This window comes from Dipodomys merriami, unplaced genomic scaffold, assembly GCF_024711535.1.
Source record: "Dipodomys merriami isolate MVZ:Mamm:240054 unplaced genomic scaffold, mDipMer1.0.p SCAF_6, whole genome shotgun sequence".
NCBI classification, from domain to species: domain Eukaryota; kingdom Metazoa; phylum Chordata; class Mammalia; order Rodentia; family Heteromyidae; genus Dipodomys; species Dipodomys merriami.
In genome coordinates, this window is record NW_027206179.1 from 68,902,674 (window position 1) to 68,929,750 (window position 27,077).

The 27,077-nt window shown below is 43.3% G+C and overlaps 1 protein-coding gene across 2 annotated transcripts in view; it reads left to right on the forward strand.

Annotated features, from left to right (window-relative positions):
- The first annotated feature begins 723 nt into the window (after nt 1-723).
- Mipep (mitochondrial intermediate peptidase) overlaps nt 724-27,077 on the forward strand; it is a 111,928-nt gene continuing 85,574 nt past the window's right edge. Inside the window, exons 1-9 of one of the 2 annotated variants that reach the window (XM_070003107.1) lie at nt 724-979; nt 2,408-2,581; nt 7,159-7,247; nt 9,678-9,764; nt 15,363-15,426; nt 20,612-20,794; nt 21,483-21,639; nt 25,108-25,156; nt 25,827-25,887. In XM_070003107.1, coding sequence (XP_069859208.1) covers nt 791-979; nt 2,408-2,581; nt 7,159-7,247; nt 9,678-9,764; nt 15,363-15,426; nt 20,612-20,794; nt 21,483-21,639; nt 25,108-25,156; nt 25,827-25,887 — 1,053 coding nt within the window. In that variant the 5' untranslated portion in view covers nt 724-790. Of the gene's footprint in view, nt 980-2,407; nt 2,582-7,158; nt 7,248-9,677; nt 9,765-15,362; nt 15,427-20,611; nt 20,795-21,482; nt 21,640-25,107; nt 25,157-25,826; nt 25,888-27,077 lie in introns of those variants that run through there. The other variant, XM_070003108.1, reaches the window with a different exon arrangement.

Below are 27,077 nucleotides of genomic sequence, written 5' to 3' on the forward strand. Positions count from 1 at the left end.
CTTCCTCCTCTATTTTTTCTTCCCCTCCCTTCTTCCCCATTGTCCTCCCTCCCTTCCCCTCCCCTTCCTCCCTTCTCTCCATAATCTCCCTATGTAGCTCAGACTGGGGAACTCAGGTCTCCGGGCTTCAACCACAGGAGGTCTGGCATCCCCACAGCCCCGTATCTGACCCCTGGCTCTCCCCTCTTCTAGAAGGTTCTCAAGACAAAAATCCGGTGAACAGTCCCCTTTTCACTTCTTTTCATTCCTGTATTGCGGATGGAAGTTTGGGGAAATCCTCCCTGTATTAAAGTGTATGTTACAGGTGGTTACAATTTTACAAATCAAACCAGATGATGAATCCACAGGGTCAACACAGCCATCTCGGGATGCTCCCCTGGGCTCTGTCCGGGAGAAGGGGAACTGGGATTTGCGCTGCTGCTTCTTTCTTTTTTTTTTTTTTATGGTTACAATTGCATGAGCAAGGTAACGAGTGCATTTCTTAGCAAGCATTTTGCACTCATTCTTCTGCGAGAATTCCAAGGTCTTTTCCCGCGTTCCATTCCCGTGGCTGGGAAGCCCGAGTCCCGTCAGTTCCTCATTCCGGCCACGAGGCGGCGCGAGAGCGTAGCGGCTCCCGAGGAAGCGACGTGACGACGCTCTTGCCGTCCAGACGTCTGTGCACGTACGCACGTCCTCCCGGCCCGGAAGTGCGGCCTTACGCTGCGCGGCGTGGGCCGCTGCCTTGGAAACGCGCGGCGTGAGCTCGGAGGGGCTGGGCTGCTGCGTGCGGGGTTCCCCCCGGGACGCCATGCTGTGCACCCGGAGGCTGAGCGGCCTGGGGGCCGGCGTAGCGGCTGCGTGGCCCTGCCGAGCCGGCCAGGGCAGCCTCGGGCCCGGGAGCCCGACCCGCAGGGTCAGCACCAGCTGGTCCCCGGTGGGCGCCGCCTTCAATGTCAGGCCGCAGGGCCGCCGCCTGGACCTGTTCGGCGAGCGCCGGGTGAGAGGTCGGAGGTCGGGGGTCACGCCGGGCCTCGCGACCCCACAGAGTCATGGGGGTGTGGCAGGTGCAGGGCTGTGGGTGCGTCTCTGCACCTTCCTCCTGCCGTAAGGATGCGGGGAGGAGCCGGGCGCGGGTGCGCACGCCTGTAATCCCAGCGAGGGTGAGGGCTCGAAGCCACACGCTGATCTCCCAGTTAACCACCAATTTAAAAAAGTGGGAGAGCCCTAGCCGTGATCGAAAAAGCACAGGAAAAGTGATAGCAGCCCTGAGTGCAAGCCCCAGGACTGGCACATTATTATTATTATTATTATTAGGTCGGTCATGGGGCCTGAACTCTGGGCCTGGGCACTGTCCCTCAGCTCTTCAGCTCAAGGCTAGCACTCTACCACTTGACCACAGCGCCACTTCTGGCTTTTTTTCTGCTTATGTGGTGCTGAGGAATCGAACCCAGGGCCTCATGCATGCAAAGCAAGCGCTCTACCACTGAGCCACCTTCCCAGCCCAAGATGAGGGGGTGGGAAGGGGGTCTGGGATGTACCACTCAGTGAAAGCACGACATCCATATGAGCTTGCTGCGGTGGTAGTGAATCCAGCCTGGAGTCCCTTGTCCCGACTCTCAGCCGCGCCCTGTGGAAGTTCTCTTTGGCATACATTAGAGGAGTCAACGTTCCCTACCAGGTTGTCTTCAATTTTTTTTTTCTTGCAAGGACACATGTGTCTTCCACGGAAAAGCGAATCGCTTTTTATTGTTGTTGTTAGCTTTTTTGTTCAAGGCTTGTGCTCTGCCACCTGAGGCACAACTCCACTTCCATTTGTGTGTGTGTGTGTGTGTGGTTAATTGGAGATAAGAGTCTCATGGACTTTCCTGACCCGGCTGGCTTTGAGCAGGGATCCTCAGATCTCAAGACTCCAGAATAGCTAGGATTACAGGTCTGGGCCTGTAATTCATCACCTCCATCACTCTATTATTTCACTGCTCTGGCTTTGTTAAAGTTTTCTTTTTTAAAGTAATTACACAACAGTTCAACAAGTCCAGATTATGAGTTCAGTGCATCTTGATCAGTGTCACCCTTTGCATCATTCCTCCTTTTGGCTTCCAATCTGAACTTCTTTTTACAGAAAATAAACCCCATAACAAAACCACTCAAACAGGGAGCCAATATTTCCTGTAGTGCTTTGCAGTTAGTTGATTTCTTACCTTGGGAAGACATTAGGCTGCCATGCTTGGTTCTGTTCTTTTCTTTTTTGCTAGTCCTGGGGCTTGAACTCAGGGCTTGGACACTGGCCCTGAGCTGCTTTTGTTCAAGGCTAACTCTACCACTTGGGCCACAGAGCCCAGACCCAGAGTTCAAGCCTCACAACCAACAAAACAAACAAAAATGTCAGACTTTTAGTTCTAAACTGGACATGTTTTCTGGATTTCAGGGTCTTTTTGGAGTTCCTGAGCTCAGTGCCCCTGAGGGATTTCGCATCGCACAGGAAGAAGCGCTGAGAAAGGCAGATTCCCTGGTGGAGCGTGCCTGTTCCACACCCCCTGGGCCACAGACTGTGGTTATCTTTGATGAGCTCTCTGATGCCTTGTGCCGGGTGGCAGATTTGGTAAGTTGCTTTGTCTGAGACTCAATAGTGTTCTTTCAAGCCAAGCGCTGGTGGCTCATTCTGTAATCATACCTACTGAGAAGGCTGAGATCTGAGGATCGTAGTTAGAAGCCACCTGGGGCAGGAATGTTCTTGAGGCTCTTATCTCCAGTTAACCACCAAAAAGCCAAGGAATAGAGCTGTGCCTCAAGTGTAGAGCACTAGCCTTGAGCACAAAAGTTCAGGAACAGTGTTCAGGCCCTGAGTTCAAGCCCCAGGATTGGCACCAAAAAAACTCCAAACCAAAATATCCTCTGCTTTCAAGTGGTTAGCACTGAAGGGAAGTTGTTTATTTTTTTAATTTGTTGTTTAAGATTCATATTAGACTATATAGTTAGAAATAGCTGTAAATATTTGTGAGTTGTTGGTTATAAGTTTTCATTTGAAGTATGCTGGTAGCCATGGGTTAAATGCACAGGAAAAGGTAATATTGAGAATTTGAACTTTAGTATGTATACACAATGAAATATACTTGTAATATGTAAGAATTGATGCTTTTTTTTTTTTTTTTTTGCTGGCCCTGGGGCTTGAACTCAGGGCCTGGACACTGTTCTTCTTTGTGCTCAACAGCTAGAGCACTTGAGCCACAGTGCCACTTTGGCTTTTTTTGTTTTTTTGGTTTTTTTTTAGTAGATTGTTGGTGATAAGAGGCTCATGGGGACTTTACTGCTTGGGCTGGCTTCGAACCACAATCCTTAGATCTCAGCCTCCTGAGTAGCTAGGATTACAGGCGTGAGTCACTGGTGCCTGGGTTTTTTTTGTGGTTTTTTTTTTTTTTTTGAGATAAAGTCTCCTGTGTAGTCCAGCTTGCCTGGAATGAGATCCTTCTATCTCAGCCTCCTGGCTGCTAGGATTACAGGTGTGCGCCAACCATGCCTGACTCCTAGATGATTATGATGATGGTATTTTTTTGCATAAGAAGAGTGGAAACCAGTCCCCCCACTTTTTTCTTTAATTACATGTAAGTCCTTGTATAAAGGGGTTTCAGTTGAACACATTAGTTTGTGAGTATAATGTTTGTTGAGCAGCACTCTTTTAATCATTCTCCCCCATCTCTCCCCAACCCACCCAGGTGCTCATGTGTAAACTGAATATGGTGACTGTTTTATCTGCCCTTCCTCTCCCTTCCTTTGTCTGTTCTCCTCCCTCTACCTCCTTCCCAACATAGTTTGGCTTCCTGGTATTCATTTTTGGTATAAGCCTTTTCAGGAAAGACTTTTTTTTAAAAAAATCAAATTGTATTAAAGACTTTTAAAATTACATTTAAAGATGAAATAGAAGGGCTGGGAATGTGGCTTAGTGGTAGAGTGCTTGCCTAGCATGCATGCCCTGGGTTTGATTCCTCAGTACCACATACACAGAAAAAGCCAGAAGTGATGCTATTGCTCAAGTGGTAGAGCTCTAGCCTGGAGCAAAAGAAGCTCAGGGACAGTGCCCAGGCCCTGAGTTCAGGCTCCAGGACTTGCAAAAAAAAAAAAAAAAGATGAAAGAGAAATCTACCTAGCTAGGTATCTTCATCACCTAAGATGTCCATCGCTGAGAGAACTCCCTGGGAGAGCCACGTGTCATTCCTGAGGCTGGTGGAGGCGGCTCATGAGTAGTCCTGTCTATATGCTATTGAAGTACCATCACCTGTCTTCACATTCATTCCATGTAGAGGGTCTGCTTGGGCCAAGCTCCAACCTGGGTGCTGGAAACCACCGTCCCTTCCTGACTGCGGGCTGTGCATGGGCTGACTCATTCTGAGTGTTCTCCTCAGGCAGCCGCTCAACTCTTCTCTTTCCCCAGAGTTCTGGAGTTCTGGCTTTCTTGATCACCTCCCATCCTCAAACTCCTATCCTCTTTTCATCCAAAAAGTTTTCATGTTTTCTCTGAAAAGTTCCTTCTTCACCTATATATAAGTCGAGCACATTTCAGGTGATTATGTATTCACTATAATATTTTTGTTTTTGTTTTTTTTGGGGGGTGTCTGGTCGTGGGGCCTGAACTCTGGGCGTAGGCGCTGTCCCTCAGCTCTTCAGCTCAAGGCTAGCGCTCTACCACTTGAGCCACAGTGCCACTTCCGGCTTTTTTCTTTTTGCTTATATGGTGCTGAGGAATCAAACCCAGGGCCTCAGGCATGCAAGCCAAGCGCTCTACCACTGAGCCACCTTCCCAGCCCTCACTATAATATTTTTAAAGAAGACTGATTGACTATCTCAGGTTTACAAGTTTTCCCAGGAATGATGTTTTGGACCTCAGTTTTCCCAGGTCTTTGTGCTAGCCATCTATTGTGTGCTTAGGACACGTTGTCTTCCATGATTGGAAGCTGTGGGGGTTGTCCCTTCTTCATCTGCTTGTGTCACTGAAATCTGAAAAGACGTTTCACCTATGCAGAGATTGATTTCGGCAGTCAGAATCACAGAAGTAACGTTAGTTGCTGTCTCAGTTTCTCTTGCTTTTTTCTTCACTAAAAGAATTTAGGTTCCCTGTCCTATATATTATCCCATTTGTGGGTTTTTTAAATTTTTAATGTTTGTTATGTATAATTATATCTCATTTAGAAAACTAAAGCTGGGCATGGCATTAGACACTTGTATTTCCTGACTTGGGAGGCTGAGGCAGGAGGGTCATGAGTTCGTGACCAGTGTGGCTCCGCAGGGAGACCTGTGTCAAAAATCCCTAACTAGGGGCTGGGAAGGTGGTTCAGTGGTAGAGTGCTTGCCTTGCATGCATGAGGTCCTGGGTTCAATTCCTCAGCACCACATAAGTAGAAAAAGCCAGAAGTGGGGCTGTGACTTAAGTGGTAGACAGCTAGCCTTCAACTGAAGAGCTCATGGACAGCGTCCAAGCTCAGAGTTCAAGTCCCAGGACCCACAACAACAGTAAAATAAAAAAAAAAAAAATTCAAAAAAAAATCCCTAACTAACTGATTAAGTAAACAAACTGAAATGAAATGAAAGAAAAAGAAGGTTATACAAACTTCTAGGTTGTATATGTTCAACTATGCTTAAAGTACAATGAAATATATTTATAAAGAACTTATTTTATGTCTTGTTCTCTGGGTAAGATAATTCAAGGAGTTTTTTTTTTTTTTTAAGAATTTAAAAAAATCTCACCTGCCTAAATAATCAATATACCATTGTAAGTCAATAGTTTTACAAACTTATTTCCCAGAAAATGGTCATTTTGTTTTTTCTTTTTTAAGCATGTTTTTTATTTAATAGAAATGTTTTCCTCAAATTGGTTTTTATTTGCTATATGTAGGCTTTTTTTAATACACTGAAGTAGGTGTACTTTTTGGTTTTGAGTTTTAACATTGGTGCTAATCTTTGCAACATATCCATTCATAATTTATAAACTATTGTAAACCTTATGTTGTTGATTTTTCTGATGCCTTAGTACTAACAGATTGTTCGAGTTGACATAATTTATCAAAACATGGATTTAGGTGGTTTTTCTTTGAAAGCTATTTGATTAAAAAAATTACTTTGTAGTGAATTTTTTGTTCTTAAGACAGACTCTCACTGTGTAGTCTAGGGTTTCCTTAAATTCCTGATCCTCCTACATTGGCCTCCCCAGTGCTGGGATTACAGGTGTATGCCACCAATCCCAGTTTCCTTGTGGTGATTTTGTTTTGTGTCATAGCCATGTGTTTTTCTGAAGACTTAAGAAGGTAGTAGTTTCTCTGGATTTCCCTGTTCACCTGAAATGTTGTTTATAGTTCACATGAAATCTAGTTTTAAATGATTTCATTTTTTAAAGAAGTTTCATTCTAGTGAACTCAGTGGCAGTGTGGTTGTGTACTATGTTAGATGGGGGACAAGCAATTCTTATTTCCCTAAAAAGGTTGTAGGAAGAATGCACCTTTGTTTTCCACATAAAGCCTTGAATGTGGTTAAATTATTTTTTTAAAATAATACTGCTCAGATTTGTGTGTGTGTGTTTTGGGCGGGGGGGGGGGGGGGGGCGGGCGGGTGAAGGCTTGAATTTAGCACCTAAGTGCTGTCCCTGAACACTCTGCCACTTGAATCACAGCTTCACTTCTGGTTTTTCTGGTGGTTAATTGGAGATAAGAGTCCCTCAGACTTTCTTTCTGAGGGACTTTCCTGTTTGGGCTAGGTTCGAACTACAATCTGACTAGTTCTTTTTTCATTTTTCTTTTTTTAAAGTGTCTGGTATACTTTCTGGGAAAAACATATTGCAGTTTGAGTTTAAAAATACTTGAAACTAGGATTTAGATGCTCATTGAAACCAGAGACTTAGGAAGGATTTTCTTGTTCATTTGAACGAGGAAAAACTTCTCTAAAAATGAAGTTCATTTATACACTTTCTTTGGAATGAAACAGACTTGGTTCCCAGGACTCCTGAGTTAAATTAATAAATATCTGAGAAGAAGCTGCTTTTCTTTGCTAGCTGAAGAAGGCTTCCATCATGGAAATGCACAGCTTACGTTGTTAAGACACAGGTTTTTGTTTCCTCCCTTGGATCTTGCAAGCAAGCAAGCATCCATCAAATCCCCTGCTGTTGTTTTTTTTTTGTTTGTTTGTTTGTTTTAGGCTGATTTTGTGAAAATTGCACACCCCGAGCCAGCATTCAGAGAGGCCGCTGAAGAAGCCTGTCGCAGTATTGGCACCGTGGTGGAAAAGTGTGTGATCTTTGCCACGCAGTGAGAGGGCAGTGGTGTGCGTGCACCCTGGTCAGGGAGGGGAGCCGTGGGAGGGCGGGGGCTCACTTCCGCACTAGGACTCCTTTCAGTGCCCTTCCAGCAGCAGAGAGAGCATTCTGTCATTGTTGTTTGCATTGTTTCTTCTCAAAGCCCTTGAGGAACATGGCACCATGTCATGTGTATAAGCCTGGGCTCTCCTGGCATGGATTTAAGACGGGAAAATAGGGGCCCAGGCTACATTGTGTGACTGTGAGTTGGCAGAGGAGGTGGCTTTGGGGAAGACCCAGCACTCTCAGCTGCCAGCTTTCCCCATTGAACGTGGTACAGTCCATGTGACTTTTCTGAATTTTGTAGCAGGGTCAATGGATTGGTGGTGAAGGCTGGGGCTGTTGCTTCAATCCAATGCAGGTGAAACACTCACACACTCACAGCCCTGCCTGGAGCCCTGCTTCTGGCTTCTTCCCAGTGCTGAGCCATAGATAATCTCTCCATCTTGAAAAATCAGGATGCTCTCAGGGCTGCCTATACAACTGATTCGTTTTTTTGGTCCTTGGAGGTGCGGCTCTAACAAGCCCAAGGCCCCGAGATCAAAGTAGAGGGCCACCAAAATACAAAAAGAGTACCTGATTTCTTCTTGTTGTAGAGATGAAAGTTACAAATTTGGTATAGTTTAGAACTAATGGCAAATGTAGAGTTTAACATCTCAGGATTTTCTAACATAAAGCTAGCATGGGAGATGAGCTTAAGTGTGCAGGACCACTCTAAGCTGCTGCCCGCTTTCTGGGGGAGGAGGGGTGGGGAGGCCTGCAGAAGGTGGCTCTAGCTTTCTTTCTTGGTCCCCCCTGCTACCATGTGACAGTGGGCATGCCTCTTCCCACTGAGGAAGCTCTGATTGGCTTGACCTTTGAGGGACCCATGAGGATGGTGGCAGAGAAGCTCTTCCATTCATATGAAAACCAGCCTTTGCTTCTCTGCCAGTTACCTGGAGAGCTGACTGGCTTTGGATCCCTGGGTAGGAAAAGGTGGGTGGTGGTTACTGATTTGTCCTTCCTGAGGCTTCACCAGTAGGCAGCCCAGCACACTGGTGAGTCCCAAGGATGCTGAGGCCTTGGTACCTTGGGAAGGAGGATGGGGCCTGTGGGGGACGCTGTGAGGTAGGTGGAGGCCAGGGCATGAGTGGTTGACCTGCCCCGGCAGGCAGCTGCATCTGTGGCAGCAGCAGGTCCACTGGGGTATGGAGTGTGCAGACACTCTCATTCAATATCCATGGTGACCTGGGTCCATGTAACTCATATGTGCAGGTCACAGGGTAGCCACTGGGCATCTTGTAGGTGGATGTGGCACCTTAACTTGGTGCTGAGTTCTGACACCCTGCCTCCCTTTACCCAAGTGAGCCTAGGTGGCCCCAGTTCCAGAGCAAGGGGTCCGAGTCAGGATGGCAATACCTTCATGATAGTTCAGCCTCCCCTTCATCCTTGCACCTTTCCTCTTACTGAAAATCTAAGTGTGGTGCCAGTGACTCATGTCTATAATCCTACCTACTCAGGAGACTGAGACCTGAAGATTACAATTTGAAGCCAGCCTGGACAGGAAAGTCTATGAGACTGTTATCTCTAGTAAACTACCAAAAAAAAAAAAAAAAAAAGTGGAGCTGAGGCTCAAGTAGTAGAGCTTTGGGTGAAAAAGAGAAGGGATAGCACCCAGGGTCTGAGTTCAAGACTCAGTACTGATAGGCTCACATGTGCATACATATGCGCACATACCTCTCTCTCTCTCTCTCTCTCTCTCTCTTTCTCTCTCTCTCTCTCTCTCTCTCTCTCTCTCTCTCTCTCTCTCTCTCTCTTCTCTCTCTCTCTCTCTCTCTCTCTCTCTCTCTCTCTCTCTCTCTCTCTCTCTCGCTCTCGCTCTTGCTCTCTCTCATTTGAATTGTGGGGTGTAGTGGTGCATGCCTGTGATCCCAGTTATGCTGGAAGCTTAAATAGTGTCAAAGTCCAGGCTGGCTGCAGGGCAAAAATTCAAGATCAAAAGTAACGAAAGGGGGACATTGGGCTGGGGGTATGGCTCCTGTGGTGAAGTGCTTGTCTAGGCAAAAATAAAACAAATAGCCCTGGGCCTCTTGCTCACAGGGACTAGTTCCTTGTTATAGCATCAATTACCATAGTCTCCTCTCCTGCCCAACTGCTGTTCCTGCTGGCTTCCCACTGACCCTTTGCCTTCCAAGACCCTTAAACCTGTGGCCCTTTGCCTAACAAACTACTGCCCCTATTCTAAGTAGTTCAGGGTTATAGAAAGCAGCCCCTGACTTGTCCTGTGTGCATGTGTGTGATTCCCTGGCTCACTGTTGTTTGCATGTACAGAATAAGGTACAGGAAATTCCTTCCTTTTCACTTTCCTTTCAACCTTTTCTAGGTTGAACACCAATGTGGACTTGTACCAGAGTCTGCAGAAATTATTGGCTGACAAAACACTCATGGAGTCCCTTGATGCTGAAACCAGGTAGGTGCATGCTGCTTTTGCTTTTTGAGACTGTGGCTCTCAAGGTGAGGCAGGGAAGCTCCACTCTGGACCCCTGGTCTGCAGTGGTCCTGCCCCTTCCCCTCCCCTGCATATGGGCAGGACTTGAACTTATTTATTTATTTGGAATTTAAGAGAATATGTAGTTTATTGGGTATAAAAATACAAACATAAAACCACTTAAATAGGAACCCAGAAAGCTCCTTTTTTCCTTCTCCAGACCCTCTCACCTTAACCCCAATTAAAAAAAAAAAAAACATTGTTGTGCATACACAATGGCTAGCAAAGGCTAAAACAAGGCAAAGCTTCCAGAGATGGCAGATGCTCAGCTTGGGAGGTTGATGAGTAGGTCAGATGAGACCATTTCTAGAGAAGGCACTGTTCAGACACAGCCTTCTGAGCTGGAGGCTGTTTCCTGGGACCTCTGGGACCCCTGATTTGAGCCGCTGGACGGGAGGCCAATAACCTGCTCTCTCGGGGCATCCTCCAGTAGTTTCTCAGTGTGAGTCTGCTTCTGCTCCTTTAGCACCTGAAGAAACCAACACATGGCCTCTGAGTCAGTTGTGTTTTTCGGCAAAGACAAGGCAGAGCCGGTCAGATTCCTTACACATGAAGGCTTTTACTCCATTCACACCAGGGCCTGCCCCATCCTCATCCTGCTGTGGTGTTCTTCATTGTCTCCTTACTCCAAGGTGGCTTTATCTCCTGACTGAGGGTGGGGCTGGTTCCTGGACTTGAACCTTGGGCCTCCTCACTAGCTTGGCTTGTTTACATATCTGGTGCTCTGCTACTTGAACCATGCCTCCAACTTGGTTTTTTGCTACTCATTTGGGAGATGGAGTCTTACGGACTTTTTTGCCCCAGCTGTCTTCCAACCCCAGTCCTCCTGGTCTCAGGATTACAGGCATAAACCACCAGAAAAAAGCTCAGCTTATCAAACTGAATTGAAAGACTTACTTGCCAAAGTCAATATGTAGGAATATTGGATAAATGACCTTGGTATCTTATTTCTTTGCTCAAATGTGTGTATAGAATAGTCATAGTACAGTTTGCCATTTCTTTGCTCTTGGTATTTATGTCATAGCCTAGATAATTCTCACCCATTTGTATCGGTTTATCTGCATTTTGTCATGGGACACTTACTTCTTTTCACTATCTAGTTTTACCTTACTGCTTCCTTCTGCTGGCCTCTCTCTGTCTCCTGACCCCCTGGGATTCCACAGGCCACTTTCTAACATGTTTTTGCTTGACCTAATGTCGGCTCTCACCATGGATCTTACATGTGTCTCGTGTCCTATTTATGAGTTGTATACCATGAGGTTCAGAGTTGGATTTTATTTTATTTATTTATTTTGTTGTCATGGGGTTTGAACTCTGGGCCTGGGCACTGTTCCTGTGCTCTTCAGCTCAAGGCAAGCGCTCTACCACTTGATCCACACAGCCACTTCCTGTTTTCTGGTAGTTAATTGGAGATAAGAGTCTCATGGACTTTTCCTGTCCGGGCTGGCTTTGAACCGCTATCCTCAGATTCCAGCCTCCTGAGCTAGGATTATAGGCATGAGCTACCAGTGCTGGGCTAGAGTTGGATTTTATTCCCACTAACTAGAAGGTGGCAGGAACTAGATCCCATTTTATCCCATTAATCCTGGTGCTCAGTATACTATTTCTTAGTTAGCTGTGTCATCAGGGTAGTTTCTGTAATTGTAATTTTAGGCCTCAACATTATTTAAGTGAGAAGAAGCCCAAGTCTATTAATCATGCATGATTTATACTCAGTACTGACTTTATTTAACAACAAAAAATATTAAAAATTAAAGTTACTTCTGACCCACCTTTAAAGACTGACATTTCGGTGATTAACATATAAAAGTTAGTGGATAAGTCATGTTAAGTTAGTGTATAGAGGTGATTAGAACTCAGTAGCTTATCATCTTTCCAGATACATTTCTTGGAGTATTAAGCGTTTTCTACCACTTGTGCCATACCTCCAGCCTGGCTTTTTGCTAGTTATTTTATTTTATATTTATTTATTTTTATTTTTATTGTTTTTTGGGTTCCGTCGTGGGCCTGAACTCTGGGCCTGGGCACTGTCCCTCAGCTCTTCAACTCAAGGCTAGTGCTCTACCACTTGAGCCACAGAGCCTCTTCTGGCTTTTTTTTTTTTCTGCTCATGTAGTGCTGAGGATTCGAACCCAGGACCTCATGCATACAAGGCAAGCACTCTACCACTGAGCCACCTTCCCAGCCTGCTAGTTATTTTAGAGATGAAGTCTTGAGGACTTTTCTCCCTCAGCTGACCTTGAACCGCTATCCTGCAGCCATCGAAAGATCTGAGCTAGTCAGATCCCTCTCAGAAGGTCCCAATAGGTCTCTAAACATGGAAATCTGACATACTTTTTGTCCCTTCTCTTAGGGTACTTTAGTAGCTTTGACTGCCTGTGAAGTTCTGCCATGAGGAAACCCATTTAACTTGAGATTTTTCAAAACCATATATTCTATATGCAAAGAATATAACAAACACAATACATGTCATAGTAGAGAGAAAAATCCCTTTCATGAGCTACAAAAAATGTAATGTACCTTGTAATAAACTCTGGAAAACATAGTGCAGAACACACACACACACACACACACACACACACACACACACACACACACACACACACACACACACACACACACACACACACACACACACACACACACACACACACACACACACACACACACACACACACACACACACACACACACACACACACACACACACACACACACACAGTGAAAAGTGACTGAAGTGGAGCCATACTATTCTTCCATAAGCAGGAAGAAAGCTCCATCACACACACACACACACACACACACACACACACACACACACACACACACACACACACACACACACACACACACACACACAGTGAAAAGTGACTGAAGTGGAGCCATACTATTCTTCCATAAGCAGGAAGAAAGCTCCATGGCACTCTCTGCTGAGAATGGAAGGTTGGTGCTATCCAGTCCATTCCTTTAGATGCACTTTTTTGTTGTTACTTATAGTGACTTTTGAGTCATGGAGGATAGATCTGCTGTACAGACAGGAAAAGTCTTGTAAAGGAAAGTACCCAAAGGGACTTGTGCCTGATAGCAAATCATACTATAAAAAGACCATATTTAGAAGTGCATTATTCTTAAGCCAGAAGAATCAAGTAGAGCAAAGTTAGAAGGGAGAAATTTCAGCGACAGGTCCTTGTAAGAATCTATGTAGTGTGTGACTGAAGTGTCATTTCCCAGCAGTAGGGAAGGACAACTTGTTTTTTTACTGCATGATTCCTGGTCAGTAGACAAGTGTTTTGGTAGAGAAAATCAGGTGCATGGTTTGGTAATACATATTAATGCATGTATTTGTGGGGGGGCAGTTCTGGGTTAGAAATCAGGGTCATGTTCTTGCTTGGCAGGTGGTCTACCACTGAGCCATTCCTCCAGCCCTTTTGTTAACAAAGGTTCTTTTGAGTTGAGGTCTCTGGGCATAAGCCCAGAGCATGAACCACCTGTTTTAGGCTTCCTGTTGTAGTTGGGACGGCAGGTGCATGTCACCATGCCCAGTTTCTTCTATTGAGATGGAGTCTTTTGAACTTCTTTTGTTTGGGGCTGGTCTAGACCTGTGATCCTTTTGCTGTCAGCCTCCTATGTAACTGGATCCAAATATTGGTTGAGAAGGTTCTGGAAACCTGGCTGGCCTTGAACTTTGATCTTCTCAGTTTTGCCCTCCAGAGTAGCTGGGATTACAGGCGTGACCCACCATGCCTGACTCAATTTTTGATTCCAAGTTTAAGTTCTTGGAGTTTATCCTTTGGAAATGAAGTGAATAAAGAGATATTCATAGGTTTTAAGAATCATAACAAGGTTTACAGAAGTCCATATGCATAATACAAGACATTAAAAGTTGTATTTCTGAACAATATTTAATGATAAGTGTTTGTGATGTAATTTTATTTTTAAAAGCTAAATACAAAAGTATAATTAATTGGTGATTCTAAATAATAATATAACATAGAAAGTTTGTTAGAGGGAAATACAGAATTTTAATAGAGGTTATTGGTGGGATTAATGATTTTAGTTTTTTATATTTATTTTTCTCTCCCCTTTCTCCCCCTCTCTCTTTACTTCCATCCCTTCCTCTCTCCATTCCTCCTCTTCTTCCACCTTTTCCTCCCCCTTTCTTCCTCTCTTCCCCTCTTCACTCTTTGGACAGGGTTTCATTATATAGCCCAAGCTGGCCTCAAATTCTCAATCCTCCTTCCTCTATCTCCCAAACACTAAGATTCAGATGCACACTACCATACCTGGGTCTGTACACTTCTTTAGTAAACATTCTGTTACACTTACATGGAATACTATGATAAACCTATGTGGTAAAGCACCACCCTTCCCTCCCCCCCCCCCCCCCCAGTTTATATTTTCTCTTAATAGAAAAAAGAGAAAATACCTTTCCTTGAGAAGAGAATACTCTGCTGTTTAGGAAGGAAATGAATGTGAGGTGGAGGCAATGAGGCCAGTTTTGGGGCTTGAGTGAAACACTTTACATTATTTCAGAAAGAATATGAATGACTCTACTAATGTGGTCTATTGAATTTCAGGATTTCAGATCTCAGACTAGAATTTAACTCACTGGTTGAGCACTTACCTACCACGGCAAGGCCCTGGCTTCCATCCTAGCACCATAAGGGATAAACAAAAGCAGTTTAGAAGAACTTACATTTCTCTTCATCAAAGATCTCTTTGGGGATGAAAGATGGAAGTGGTGGAACACACCTGTGAACGCAGCACTTGGGAGGCAGAGGTGAAAGGATGGACAATGGGAGGCCGGCCTGGGCTATAAAACCAGCCCTTGTTTAAAAACAAAATAAACAAAAAGAAAAAAGAGTGATAGCTTTGACAAAATTATCGGGAAGATAAATATATCCATTTTGAAAAGTCAAAGCCAGACCAGGATATCAAATATTTGGTTAACCTACAACCAGAAACAAAATAATTAAAAAAAATTACATTGTTGACAGAAAAAAGTGTTAGATTTGAAATTGCTGCCAAGATTAAAATGCAAGAAACTAATTCCCCATAGCCAAGAGACTCATCTTCCGGCCCAGCATCAAGGAATTGGAGCTACTAGTTGGGAGAAAACCTGAAAATCTCATGGCAGGGGCCTTTGAAAAGCCATCCAAGTGTAAACTTTTATGTTTTTAATTATTGGGATTTGGATGGAGTTGAAATACTTATGTAATTACAATGGTGCACTTTCACAGGTTTGCTCTGTGAATGAAAGAATAGGCTTTTACATGACAAGCAAGTTGTAATTGTCAGTCTGAGGTGTGTTCCCTGACTTCTGAGATATAAAGCTCCTTGTTCAAAACAGATTGTGTGTGTGTGTGTGTGTGTGTGTGTGTGTGTGTGTGTGTGTGTGTGTGTGTGTGTGTGTGTATGTGTGTATGTATTGAAGCAACTTTCAGCAATAAGTTTTTAATAATGAGAACTTAAAGACTTTTTTTTTAAACCCGTTGTAACCTGAGACTTATTTTATTCCAGGCGAGTGGCAGAACTGTTTATGTTTGATTTTGAAATCAGTGGAATCCATCTAGATGAAGAAAAGGTAACACTTCTATGCTGTGACTGATTCCTCCTGGTGTACTGATGTTTAGTTGATGTCTTTGTTGCTATTGCCCTGGGATATTACTTCAATTTGCCTATCACAAAAATGCCTAGGTGTTTGATTTGTTATGAAATCCCCTGTGGGTGGCCTTTGAATGTAGTAGAGTCTGGAGGTCAGCCAGTCACTCCCTGATAAGTCTCAATTAAAAATGTCTTGAAAGCTAAAACCAGTGGCTTACACTTATAATCCTAGCTTCTCAGGAGGGTGAGCCATAAGGATCATGGCTTGAAGCTAACATGAACAGGAAAGTCCTTGAAATTCTTATCTCCAGTTAACCACCAGAAAGCCAGAAGAGAACTAGTCTTGAACTAGTCGAGAACTAGTCTTGAGCAAAAATGCCAAGCAAGAACATAAAGGCCTTAGTTCAAGCCCCAATATTAGCACCAAAAAAAGAAAAGTGGGGGAAAACAGATTTGACATTGGGGCATTTTGTATGTCATGGGTTAAGGATGAAATAGCAGTACTCAGAGAGATTGGCAGAGGGATAGCAGGGCTGATCTTGCAAAATTGAACACACAGGAATTATCAGGACTCTACAGAAGCATTTGTTCTCATTGTGTGTTCTGGCAGGATAAGTTGAGGTCATGTGTGTTTATGCAGAGTGGAAGACTTGGCACATAGTCCAGACTTCTTGCTTTGCAGATATGGGAACAAGACAGAGCAATTTGTTCAAGTTCTCACCCTTAGTTTCCAGGCCCTGATCTCTCTCCCACATGACAGGCATGAGCTCAGGGTTGGAAGGGTGTCAGTAGCCAGGTACCACTGAGAGTCTGCTGCTCACATTGCCCTGTCCTACCTGTAGTCTACTTAGCGTGCCCCACCCCCTTATTCCCTGTGCTGGTACATAGGGCTTGAACTCAGTGCCTGGGCCCTGTCTCTTAGCATTTTCACTCAAGGCTATTGCTCTACCACTTGAACCACAGCTCTGCTTCCAGCTTTTTGGTGGTTAATTGGAGATAAGAGTTTCATGGACTTTTCTGATCTTGATCCTCAGATCACAGCCTCCTGATTTACAGGCATAAGCCACTGGTGTCCTGCTAGAGGGAGGAATTTTGTATTTACTGGAACTCTACCTTAACTTGTGTCACTCCTGTGGTATATAGCCTTTTGTTGAAGTGCCCAAATTAGGGATCTATCAAATATTGCACCTATGAATCATGTTTTTCTTTTGTTTTTATGCTCAGACTAGGGCCCGAACTCAGGGCCTAAATCCTGTCTCTTAACATTTTTCCTTAAGGCTGGTGTTCACCTGCTTGAGCCACACTTCCAACTTCTGACTTTTTGTGGTTAATTGGATAGAAAAAGTCTCCCAGATTGGTCTGTCAGGACCAGCACTGAACCTTAATCCTCAGGTCTCAGCCTTCTGATTAGCTAGAATTACAGTCATGAGCTACCAGATCCAACTGGATCTTGTTTTTAAGACAAGGTTTTGCTATAGAGTTCAGGTTGGCTTTGAACTCAAGGTCCTCCTGTCTCTACCTCCCAAGTTGAGGAATTATAGGCCATATCCATGTTGCTGTTTTTTTTTAAATGGCTTATGTTAGTTATGAGTTATAGGGGGGTGGGGTGGGGGGATTTCATTGTTACATTACATGTTTATACTGTTCCAGTCAATTTCACCCCCTATCACACTTCCCGTCCCTTTTCCCCTACAAGCTTCTTTTTTTGTTGTGTTGAGATAAGGTCTTGCTATTTATGCCAGGCTGATTTGGAACTTGCTATCTTCTTGCCTCAGTCCCTGACTGCTGGGATAATAGGCATGTGGGTTGTGTTTTCTAGCACACACTAGATTTGAGGCAGTAAGTACAAATATGTAGAGAATTGCTGTAATGCTGGCTGACACTGAGTTTGATAGCTTAGAAGGAACATGGGTAGTTCTGATCTATTATGTTCTACACCTTCCTGAACAGTACTTTTGAAACTTGGCCAACCAATTGTGTGTTTGGTTTTTCAGCACAAACACTGCTGCTTTTATGTAATTTTTGCTTCCCCCCTAGAGTAAATTCTTCTCTTTCAACTTCCAAGTCTGTTTGTAAAGATCCCCACTATGACAGAGTATGAGGAAGATGCCTTACAGGTTTTAGAAGAGAGAGCTGAAGGAAACACAACCACATAATTTACAAAACATAAAGGACAATAGTCTTTCCATGTTTACTATGTTGCCCAGGCTAGTGTTAAACTCTTAGGCTGAAGTGATTATCCTGTCTCAGCCTCTCAAGTATCTAGGAATACAGCTGTGTACCTCTATTGTCAACATGGTTTTATTGAAATTTTATTTTCTGATCTGAAATTAAGAGGGTAGTGTGTGTGTGTGTGTGTGTGTGTGTGCATGTGTGCATGTGTGTGTGTGTGCATGTGTGGGTGCGTGGGTGCCAGTGTGCCAGTCCTGGGACTTGAACTTAGGGTCTGGGCACTGTCCCTGAGTTCCTTTGATCAAGCTAGCTATCTGCCATTTGAGCCACAATGCCAATTCTGGTTATTTCTGACTAGTTTATTAGAGATTAGAATCTCACAGACTTTCCTGCCCCAAATGGCTTCTAGCCATGATTCTCAGATCTCAGCTTCCTGAGTAGCTAGGATTATAGATGTGAGCCACCAGTACCCAGCTAAGAGGTCATTTTTTTTTTTTAACAACTTCATGAGTTTTGGGATTAATACCATTTTCATTTAGTTAGCATTCCATTTGAAAAGCATTTTCATAGGACTGTTAGATTTGAGAGTATCACACATTTGAGTTATTATGTCAGAATGGTGAAATGGTATGCCTGGCAAGTTTGAAATAATTTAACGTTTTAATTTTTAAAAAATTTAGCTGGGTGCTGGTGTCTCATGCCTATAATCCTAGCTACTCAAGAGGCTGAGATCTGAGGCTCATAGTTAGAGGCCAGCCTGGGCAGGAAAGTCCTTGAAACTCGTCTCTCCAATAAACTACTCAGAAAAAGCTGGAAAGGGCACTGTGGCTCAAGTGGTAGACCACAAGCCTTGAGCAAAAGAAGCTTAGAGTAGCCCCCAGGCCTTGAGTTCAGGCTCTAGGACCAGCAGAATAAATAAATAAATAAATAATTTTATCCGTTCTGGGGATTGAACTCAGGCCTCTCACTTGCGTAGTCCACTTGCCTCATTGCCATGTTATCCATGCTTCTTGCCTTTTGCTTGCTAATTGTTGATAGAGCCTTGTGGACTTTCTTGTCCTGGCTAGCTTTGAATTGAAGTCCTCCAGTTCCCATCCTCTAAGTAGCAGGGATTACAGGTGTGAGCCACAAGCACCTGGCTACATTCTAAATTTTTGTTCCATAGTACAGGCTTTAGGGAAAGTTGGAAAGCTGTCATCTTATTTCAGGCTCAGTCTTGTTATTCCACTGGTTCCCCTTAGGTGGGGTTACATGGCCGTATCAGAAGAAGGAGGCAAAAAGAAATCCAGACTGAGACCAGAGGCATTGGCAGCCATGAAAACTGTTTTTTTCCATGAAGTTTGAATTTTCTTGTATAGAAAATGTTTGGTTATTACTATATACTTTTACTTTTTTTTCAACATCTTTATCAAGCGTATATCTGCATCTGATATACTTATCTTAAAGGTTAATCTGCCTGTAGAAACTACATTGTCGAATCTATTTTAGCTGTGGACCACTTCCTAGAGTTACCTATGATTCACCTGAGGTCAAACTGGAGCCCATTCCAGAAACCCATCCTTTTTCCAATACAAATTTATGCCTACTGTGCTGTTAGACCTGATTAATTATATGGACTTGATTCTGTGTTTCATCTTCAATATTTGTGGATTCCCTTAACAACACACCCTTTCCCAGGAGGTTGTGTTATAAGGATGTGACTGTAAGTGGAAACTCATAGGTACATGTGTGCGCGTGCACCATCCATGTTCTTCTCAGTGGCTGGGGATGTGGTGGTCATGGGGTCCATGTGCCACACTGGAGACCTAAGAGTAGAAGACAGAGCTTCACCCTAGGAGGATTCAGTTTATTCCTACCCACATCCTCCCTCTCCCCTTTCTCTTTTTTTTTTGAGACAGGGTTTCACCTAGTCCAAGTTGGCCTCAAACTCCCACTCTTGCTGACTCATCCTCTTGAAGGCTGGGCTACTTCTAACAGCTTGTTTGCAACTCAGTATGTGAAACATCAGAACCATTGATGATCCCTGCTCCTTCATATAGAGCTGACTACTACTCACTTCTGTTCTTTGGTCTAATCTGTCCTTCAAATACTTAATTTTTTCTTAGATTAAAAATACTTCATAAGTGCTGTTGAACAACAGCTATAACCAGCTTGCTGGATTTTATTGCTCTCTCTCTTTCCCCCTTTCTCTCTCCCCCTGCCTTCTCTCTTTATTATACTGGTATTCGGGGCTTGAACTGAGGGCCTCAAGCTCTTGTTTTTTGTTTTAGTTTTTTGCTCAAAGCTAACTCTCCACCATTTGAGCCACATTTCCACTTCTGGCTTTTTGCTGGTTAATTGTGCATAAGAGTCTCATGGGCTCCCTGCCCAGGCTGCCTTCAAACTGCGATCAAGCCCTCTGAGTATCTAGGATTAGAGGTGTGAGCCACCAGCACCCAGCTGTAGCCCTCTTAATGACAGCTTTGCAGCAGGGAATGGAAGAGGATTCTGTACTTTTTCATATCACTAATTTCAAATATTAGTTACATATGTGGACAGATACTAGAACTCTAGATGTGTAAATCTTAAGACATACAAGCACTACAAAATCATCAAGGTAATCTTTTGTTGGAATCTTAAATATCCACTAAAATAAGAATATTAAACCTTAAGTGTCAACAAAAATCTATGTTGATTTATCTATCTGTAGAGATTCTTTTTTTTTTTTTGGGTCCGGTCATGGGGCCTGAACTCTGGGCCTGGACGCTATCCCTCAGCTCTTCAGCTCAAGGCTAGCGCTCTACCACTTGAGCCACAGCGCCACTTCCGGCTTTTTTCTTTTTGCTTATGTGGTGCTGGGGAATCAAACCCAGGGCCTCATGCATGCAAAGCAAGTGCTCTACCACTGAGCCACCTTCCCAGCCCTATCTGTAGAGATTCTGAAGTGAATTGTTATATCTTCATTTCTGATAGTGCTGATGCCTGTAACTTACCTTTTTCCCTCCCATATACAGCGTAGGAGAGCAGTGGACCTTAATGTGAAAATCTTGGATTTGAGCAGTACATTCCTCATGGGAACCAACTTTCCCAACAAGATAGAAAAACATCTTTTACCAGAGCACATTCAGCACAACTTTGCCAGTGATGGACACCATGTGGTAGTAGATGGCCTGCATGCAGAAGCCCCAGATGACCTGGTATGTGTTGTGTGTTCTCTGTTGTCTAGCCCCAACCGAATGCACGAAACAAGTGTGTGTTGCTGCTGTTTAAACCCAGGCTTCCTTGACAACATGATAATGTTCTTAAAAAGTTGCTAGACTCCAGTGGCTCACACTTGTATTCTTAATTACTCAGGAGGCTGAGATCTGAGGTTCATGGTTCAAAGCCAGCTTAGGCAGACAAATCTGACTCTTACCTCCACTTACTTACCAAAAGCCAGAAATGGAACTGTGGCTCATGTGGTAGAACACCATCCTTGAATGAAAAAGCTAAGAGTTCAAGCCCCAACCCACACATACAAATCTTATTAGAATTACTGAGTCCTGAAGGACAAACTTGCCCAGGGGTGGGGAGAGGGTCAGTCATTGATTCTACAAAACGCTTTGAATAGTGAAAAAGGGTTTAGTTATCCCTGTCTCATACATAGCACCACGGCTGACCTTTGAGACTTAATACACAGAAGCACTGGTCCCCTAGGGCTCCCACCAGGGATGCTCTTGTGGTGTGAATGGTGGTTTTCTCCACCCTGTATGTGAGCCATTACTGGACCAGGAAGTGATGCTTGTCTGCAAGTGTAGTGTGAGAGCTAGCCTGTGTTACTGTTGTTTGGGACACTGTGTCATGACATTCTTTTATAACTCTTTTGTGTTCGTTTTTTAAATACAGGTTCGAGAAGCTGCTTATAAAATTTTTCTTTACCCCAGTTCTAGCCAATTGAAATGTTTAGAACAGTTGCTTATCAGCAGAAATCTTCTGGCAAAGCTTGTGGGGTATTCTACATTTTCCCACAGGGCCCTTCAAGGAACAATAGCTCAAACTCCAGGTAAGCCTGCTGAAGAATGAGATAGGGTTTTTATAAAGCTTAGCTTCTGTTTATTTATTTAAGTTTTTTTTTCTTTTTGGCAGAGCTGGGTATCAACCCCAGGGTATCATGCATGCTAGGCAAATGTTTTAGGAACTACTAAGCTATATCTCTAGTGCTAAATTTCTGATTTTAAACAGTTATAAATGAGTGGCTTCCTCTCTCCCTCCCTTCTTTCCTCCTCCCTTTCCTTCTTTCCCCCCCTCTCCCTCTCTCTTTCTCTCTTTCTCTCTCATTCTCTATTTCTTCCTTCCTTCCTCCTTCTATTCTTCTCCCCCCCCACCCTTTTTTTTTGCTGGCCCTAACTCAGGGCCTGGGCACTGTCCTTGAGCCTCTTTGTGCTCAAGGCTAGTATTCTATCACTTGAGCCACAGCGCCACTTATGTCTTTTTCTAAGGGCTTATTGGAGATAATAGTCTTATGGACTTTTCTTGCTGGCATTTCAGGCTGGCATTGAACCATGATCCTCAGACCTCAGCCTCCTCAGTGGCTAGGATTACAGGTGTGAGTCACAGCATCACCAGGTTTCTTCCTTCTTTTTTTCTTTCCTTTTTGGTGCCAGTACTAGATCTTGAACTCAGAACCAGGGCACTCTCCTTTTGCTCTTTTGCTTAAGGCTGGTGCTCTTCTACATGAGCCACACCTCTACTTCTAGCTTTTGGTGGTTAATTGGAGATAAAAGTCTCATGGACTTTCCCTGCCCAGTCTGGCTTTGTACTGCAATCTTTGGATCTCAGTCTTTTTAGTTCTTTTTCTTGCCTTATTTTTGTTTTTATTTTTTTAAGACAATTTCACAGTCCAGCTTGGCTGTGAACTTGATATGTAACCCAGGCTAGCTTACAATGTGTGCTCCTCCTGTCTCAGTCCCTGGGGTGTTGAGATTATAGGTATACACCAATTTACATTCAGTGACCCATTTATAAAGATCTTTGACATCTTTCAATTTGGTCTTCAAATGATCAGTTTCCTTTCATGAACATATCGAATATAAATCACACCTGAATTTAGTGATGCTAGTTTATATAATTTTCATCATAACTCATCTAGTTGCTGTGCCCAAGGTAATCAAATTGGTTGGAATTAGGGTGAGAGGATGTTTTGGGATTGGAATTGGAGTGAGAGGATGAAAGATCAGTGTTTCTAGTAAGGTGAAGGTTAAATGAAGCATTTCACATTACACACACACACACACACACACACACACACACACACACACACACACACACACACACACACACACACACACACACACACACACACACACACACACACACACACACACACACACACACACACACACACACACACACACACACACACACACACACACACACACACACACACACACACACACACACACACACACACACACACACACACACACACACACACACACACCCCTAACCCTCCTTTTAGGGAGGAGTCCTGCTTTGGAAGGCATTTGTTCAGGGGGAGTGGCCATGTCTTCTCTTTCTCTGATGTTTTTGCTGCATTATCTTGTGCTATGCTGAGGTCCTTGTAACCAATGGCCTTGATTTGAGCCCCACATTGCCATGTAAAGGTAAATATGCCTATAGGTTGGTAAGATGGATATTCAGATAAAATAGTGCCATGGGATTTTAGAGGTCAGAAGCTCCCCGGGTGTTAAGTACCTCTTGGGCTAAAGCAGAAAGGGGTGGAATTTGAGGTGCACAGTGAAGGATTTGGAGTCTTCGCCAGAGGAGGTCACAGGAAAGAGGGTAAAGGAGGTACAGTGGACATTTCCCCGAAGTGGCTATGCATTAAGTAAGGCTTCATATTACATTTTTTTAGTGACTTTTTCAGGTAGACTGACAGGTGGGATGAATGACTAGGAAAAGGAGAATGTGAACCATGGTTATCAGCCTAGTGCTGGTAGCTCATGCCTGTAATCCTAGCTTCTCAGGAGGCTAAGATCTGACAATCACCATTCAAAGTTAGCCTGGGCAGGAAAGTCCATGAGACTCTCCAGTTAACTGGGAAAAAGCCAGGAGTGTTGGAGTGCCAGCCTTGTGCAAAAAAGCTCAGAGACAGCGCCTAGTCCCTGAATTCAAACCCCAGTACTGACACAAACCCCAACAAACCAACCAAAGAAAAATGTGGTTATCAAGTAATAGAAAACATATATGCAGATAGACTTGGAAGCAGTTCTGTGAGGCAGCTGCTGCTGTCTTGAAGTAAGATGTCATGTTGGATGGCAGCAGTTTTTATCCTCCTCAGTTTGTGCCAGCATTTCCCACAGCACTTTGGGGTGCTGTCTTCAGGCTGCCTGTGTGGGACTGGCTAATATCAGCAGTGGTAAGAGACCCTGTGGCTTTGTGGTTTCAGCTAACCTCCCTTCTTCCCTTAGCTTTATATTTCCTTTAGAAAGGAGATAACTTAAAGAGAGGGCAAGAAGCTCAAACCATCTGGAATGCATAAGACCAATGTTTGTGGCATACTGAAATACACATGAAAGCTCTGTACAAGTGAATTAGTGGCTCAGTGCTGGACAAACAGTACACAGGAAGCATTTCCTTCATGGTGTATCATGGCAATTCTACCCTGTTGTCTTTATGGGCCTGTAAGTTCTGATACCAAGACCTCAGGTGTTGGATAAATGCTGAACATTCTGTTAGAGCCTAGCATTTTCAAGTTTTAATTTTGCTTGGATTTTTTTTTGTTTTGATTCTCAACTCATGATTCTACCTTTATATATAAAAGATAAAACTAATTATTCAAGGAAGCATCACTTTCTACCATTAAATTTTCAGTAAATCATATTTCTAAATTGTACTGAGTTGTAGATTCAAACCAGAGACTAGCTATCTCTTGAAAGTGTAGGAAAGAATTAGGCAGGTGTCATTGGCTCATGCCTGTAATCCTAGTACTCAGGATGCCAAGAGCTGAGAATTGAGGTCTGAAGCCAGTCTGGACAGATAGTCTAAGAGACTCTTGTCTCCAGTTAACCAGCAAAAAGCCAGAAGTAGAGATATGGCCCAACTGGTAGATCACCAGCCTTAAGTAAGTGAAAAGCTCAGTGAGTGAACAACCCTGAGTTCAAGTACCAGTACACCCCTCCCCCCCCCACAACCCCTTGGGAAAATATTTGTAAGATAATTATTTTCTTTTCAACATATGTATAGAAATGTTGGGATATTTTTCCCTTAGCCTCCTTTAATGCTTTTAATTTTAAGAATAATCTAAGCTTTGGGTTACTACCATATCTTTGTAATTTGTTTTTCTGAAGAGATAATCATCACCTAGAAATATTTTGTACATACCTAGCATATGCTAGCAACCCTCTTCCCTCTGAAAAATATCACTTTAAGGGAGACTAGTAGTATGTGGTAATGATCATCACATTGCAATTTTAATACATACATTTGATTTCATGTAATTGAAGATCATTTCTTTGAATTTCCCTTTTAGAGACTGTCATGCAGTTCCTTGAGAAACTATCTGACAAGCTTTCTGAAAGGTTAGTTTTATTCTATTCCTATTTAGCATTTTAATCATGCATTATTTAGTTTTTAAAAAAATATTCAATTTATAAAACAATTGGAAAATAAAATTTGTTAGTTTTAGTGGAATCCTTTTAAGGTATAGCAAATAATAGTACTTGAAATCTTGCTGAGTGCTTTGCAGGTTATTGTAACAATGCCAAATTATTCTGAAGTTTGGTCCTTTCAAGATGTAGCTTAGTGGTGCTTTTAAAAGTGGAGACTGTCTGGACTGGTAGCTCAAACCTGTTAATCCTAGCTATTCAGGCAGCTGAGATCTAAGGATTGAGGTTCAAAGCTAGCTAGGTTAGGAAAGTCCCTGAGACTCTTATCTCCAATTAACCTGCAGAGGTGGAGCTGTAGCTCAAGTGGTAGAGTGCTAACTTTGAGCGAAAAGTTAAGGACCAGGCCATGAGTTCAAACCCCAGTACTGGCCAAACAAAACAAAACAAAAGGTGGAGATCTCAGTGCTAGATGCTGATTTATATACCATTGTCTCTTGGTGCCTTAGAGAAATTTGGATTATTACAAGTTTACTTTCCCAATACAAGTTAAAGTTGATACATATTGGAAAGAAATGTAAACAAGTTAGTTCTTTCATAATGTAATTGCTAAAAATGTCCTAACAGCCATAAACCTGTCTTACAGAACTGTAAGAGATTTTGAGATGATGAGAAAAATGAAAATGAAACTTAATCCTCAAAATTCTGTAAGTAGCTATGTTGGAATGTTGTTATAATGTGAACACACCACCCCCTGAAATCATTGTCTCTCGCTTGTAGAACTTAGGATATGGTGGGTCTATGGAGTCTTCTTTCTGAAGTTTGGTTTGGGTGAATCAAAAGTGTTGAAGCCTCTAGTTTAAGAGCTGGAGTCTGATGCTGTTTTGAAATGTAACACTTTTAGAGATTAGTTATGTACATGGGTGTCTATGTATAGACAAGTACATTCACATAATACATATTTATGTAAGGGCTGCTTCTGATCTGTACAAATCAGCTTCTTAATTTGAAATGGCTGGGGGCTGGGAAGGTGGCTCAGTTGTACAGCGCTTGCCTTGCATGCATGAGGCCCTGGGTTTGATTCCTCAGCACCACATAAGCAAAAAGAAAAAAGCCGGAAGTGGTGCTGTGGCTCAAGAAGAGCTGAGGGACAGCGCCTGGGCCCAGAGTTCAGGCCCCATGACCGGACCCCCCCCCCAAAAAAAAGTTGAAATGGCTTTATTTTTGGTGGTACTGGGATTTGAACTCTGGACCTTATTATGCCTACTAGGTGAGCACTCTTCAGTGAAAGCATGTCTCCAGCCTTTTTTATGTTATTTTTTTGCATAGGATCTTAACGCTTTTGCCCAGACCAGCCTTAAACAGTGATTCTCATACCTGTGCCTCCTAAGAAGCTGGGATTAATTACAGGTGTTTGCCAAGACACATAGCTTATTGAGATAAGAGTCTCACTATTTTTGCCTGATCTGGCCTTAAACTGCCATCCTCCTGTCTCTCAATGAGTAGAGTAGCTAAAGACCTCACTGGTTTTTTAGCCTTGCCTTCTTGCTGCCCTCATAACCATCCTGGACTTACACTTCTTAGCAATATTCCCAGGCTCATGTTAGGCATAGAGTAGGTACTCCATGCTTACTTGAACTAGGAGTGAATAAATGCACAAATGAACGAATGATCAGTATTCCTTGCTTTTTACTCCTATCCCTGTAAGCATCCTGTCCTTTTCTCACTTTCCTTTGTTTTTTTTATTCTTTACTTATAACTAGTATTTATACACCAGCCACATAAACATTGTATATTAGGTAGCCTTCACCCCTTCAGAAATACTGTATCCAGGTGAGGTCTCCTCTCTCACTGAGCTCAACTGTTTCCTCTGTCAAAACTTCTTTTAGGTACAGTG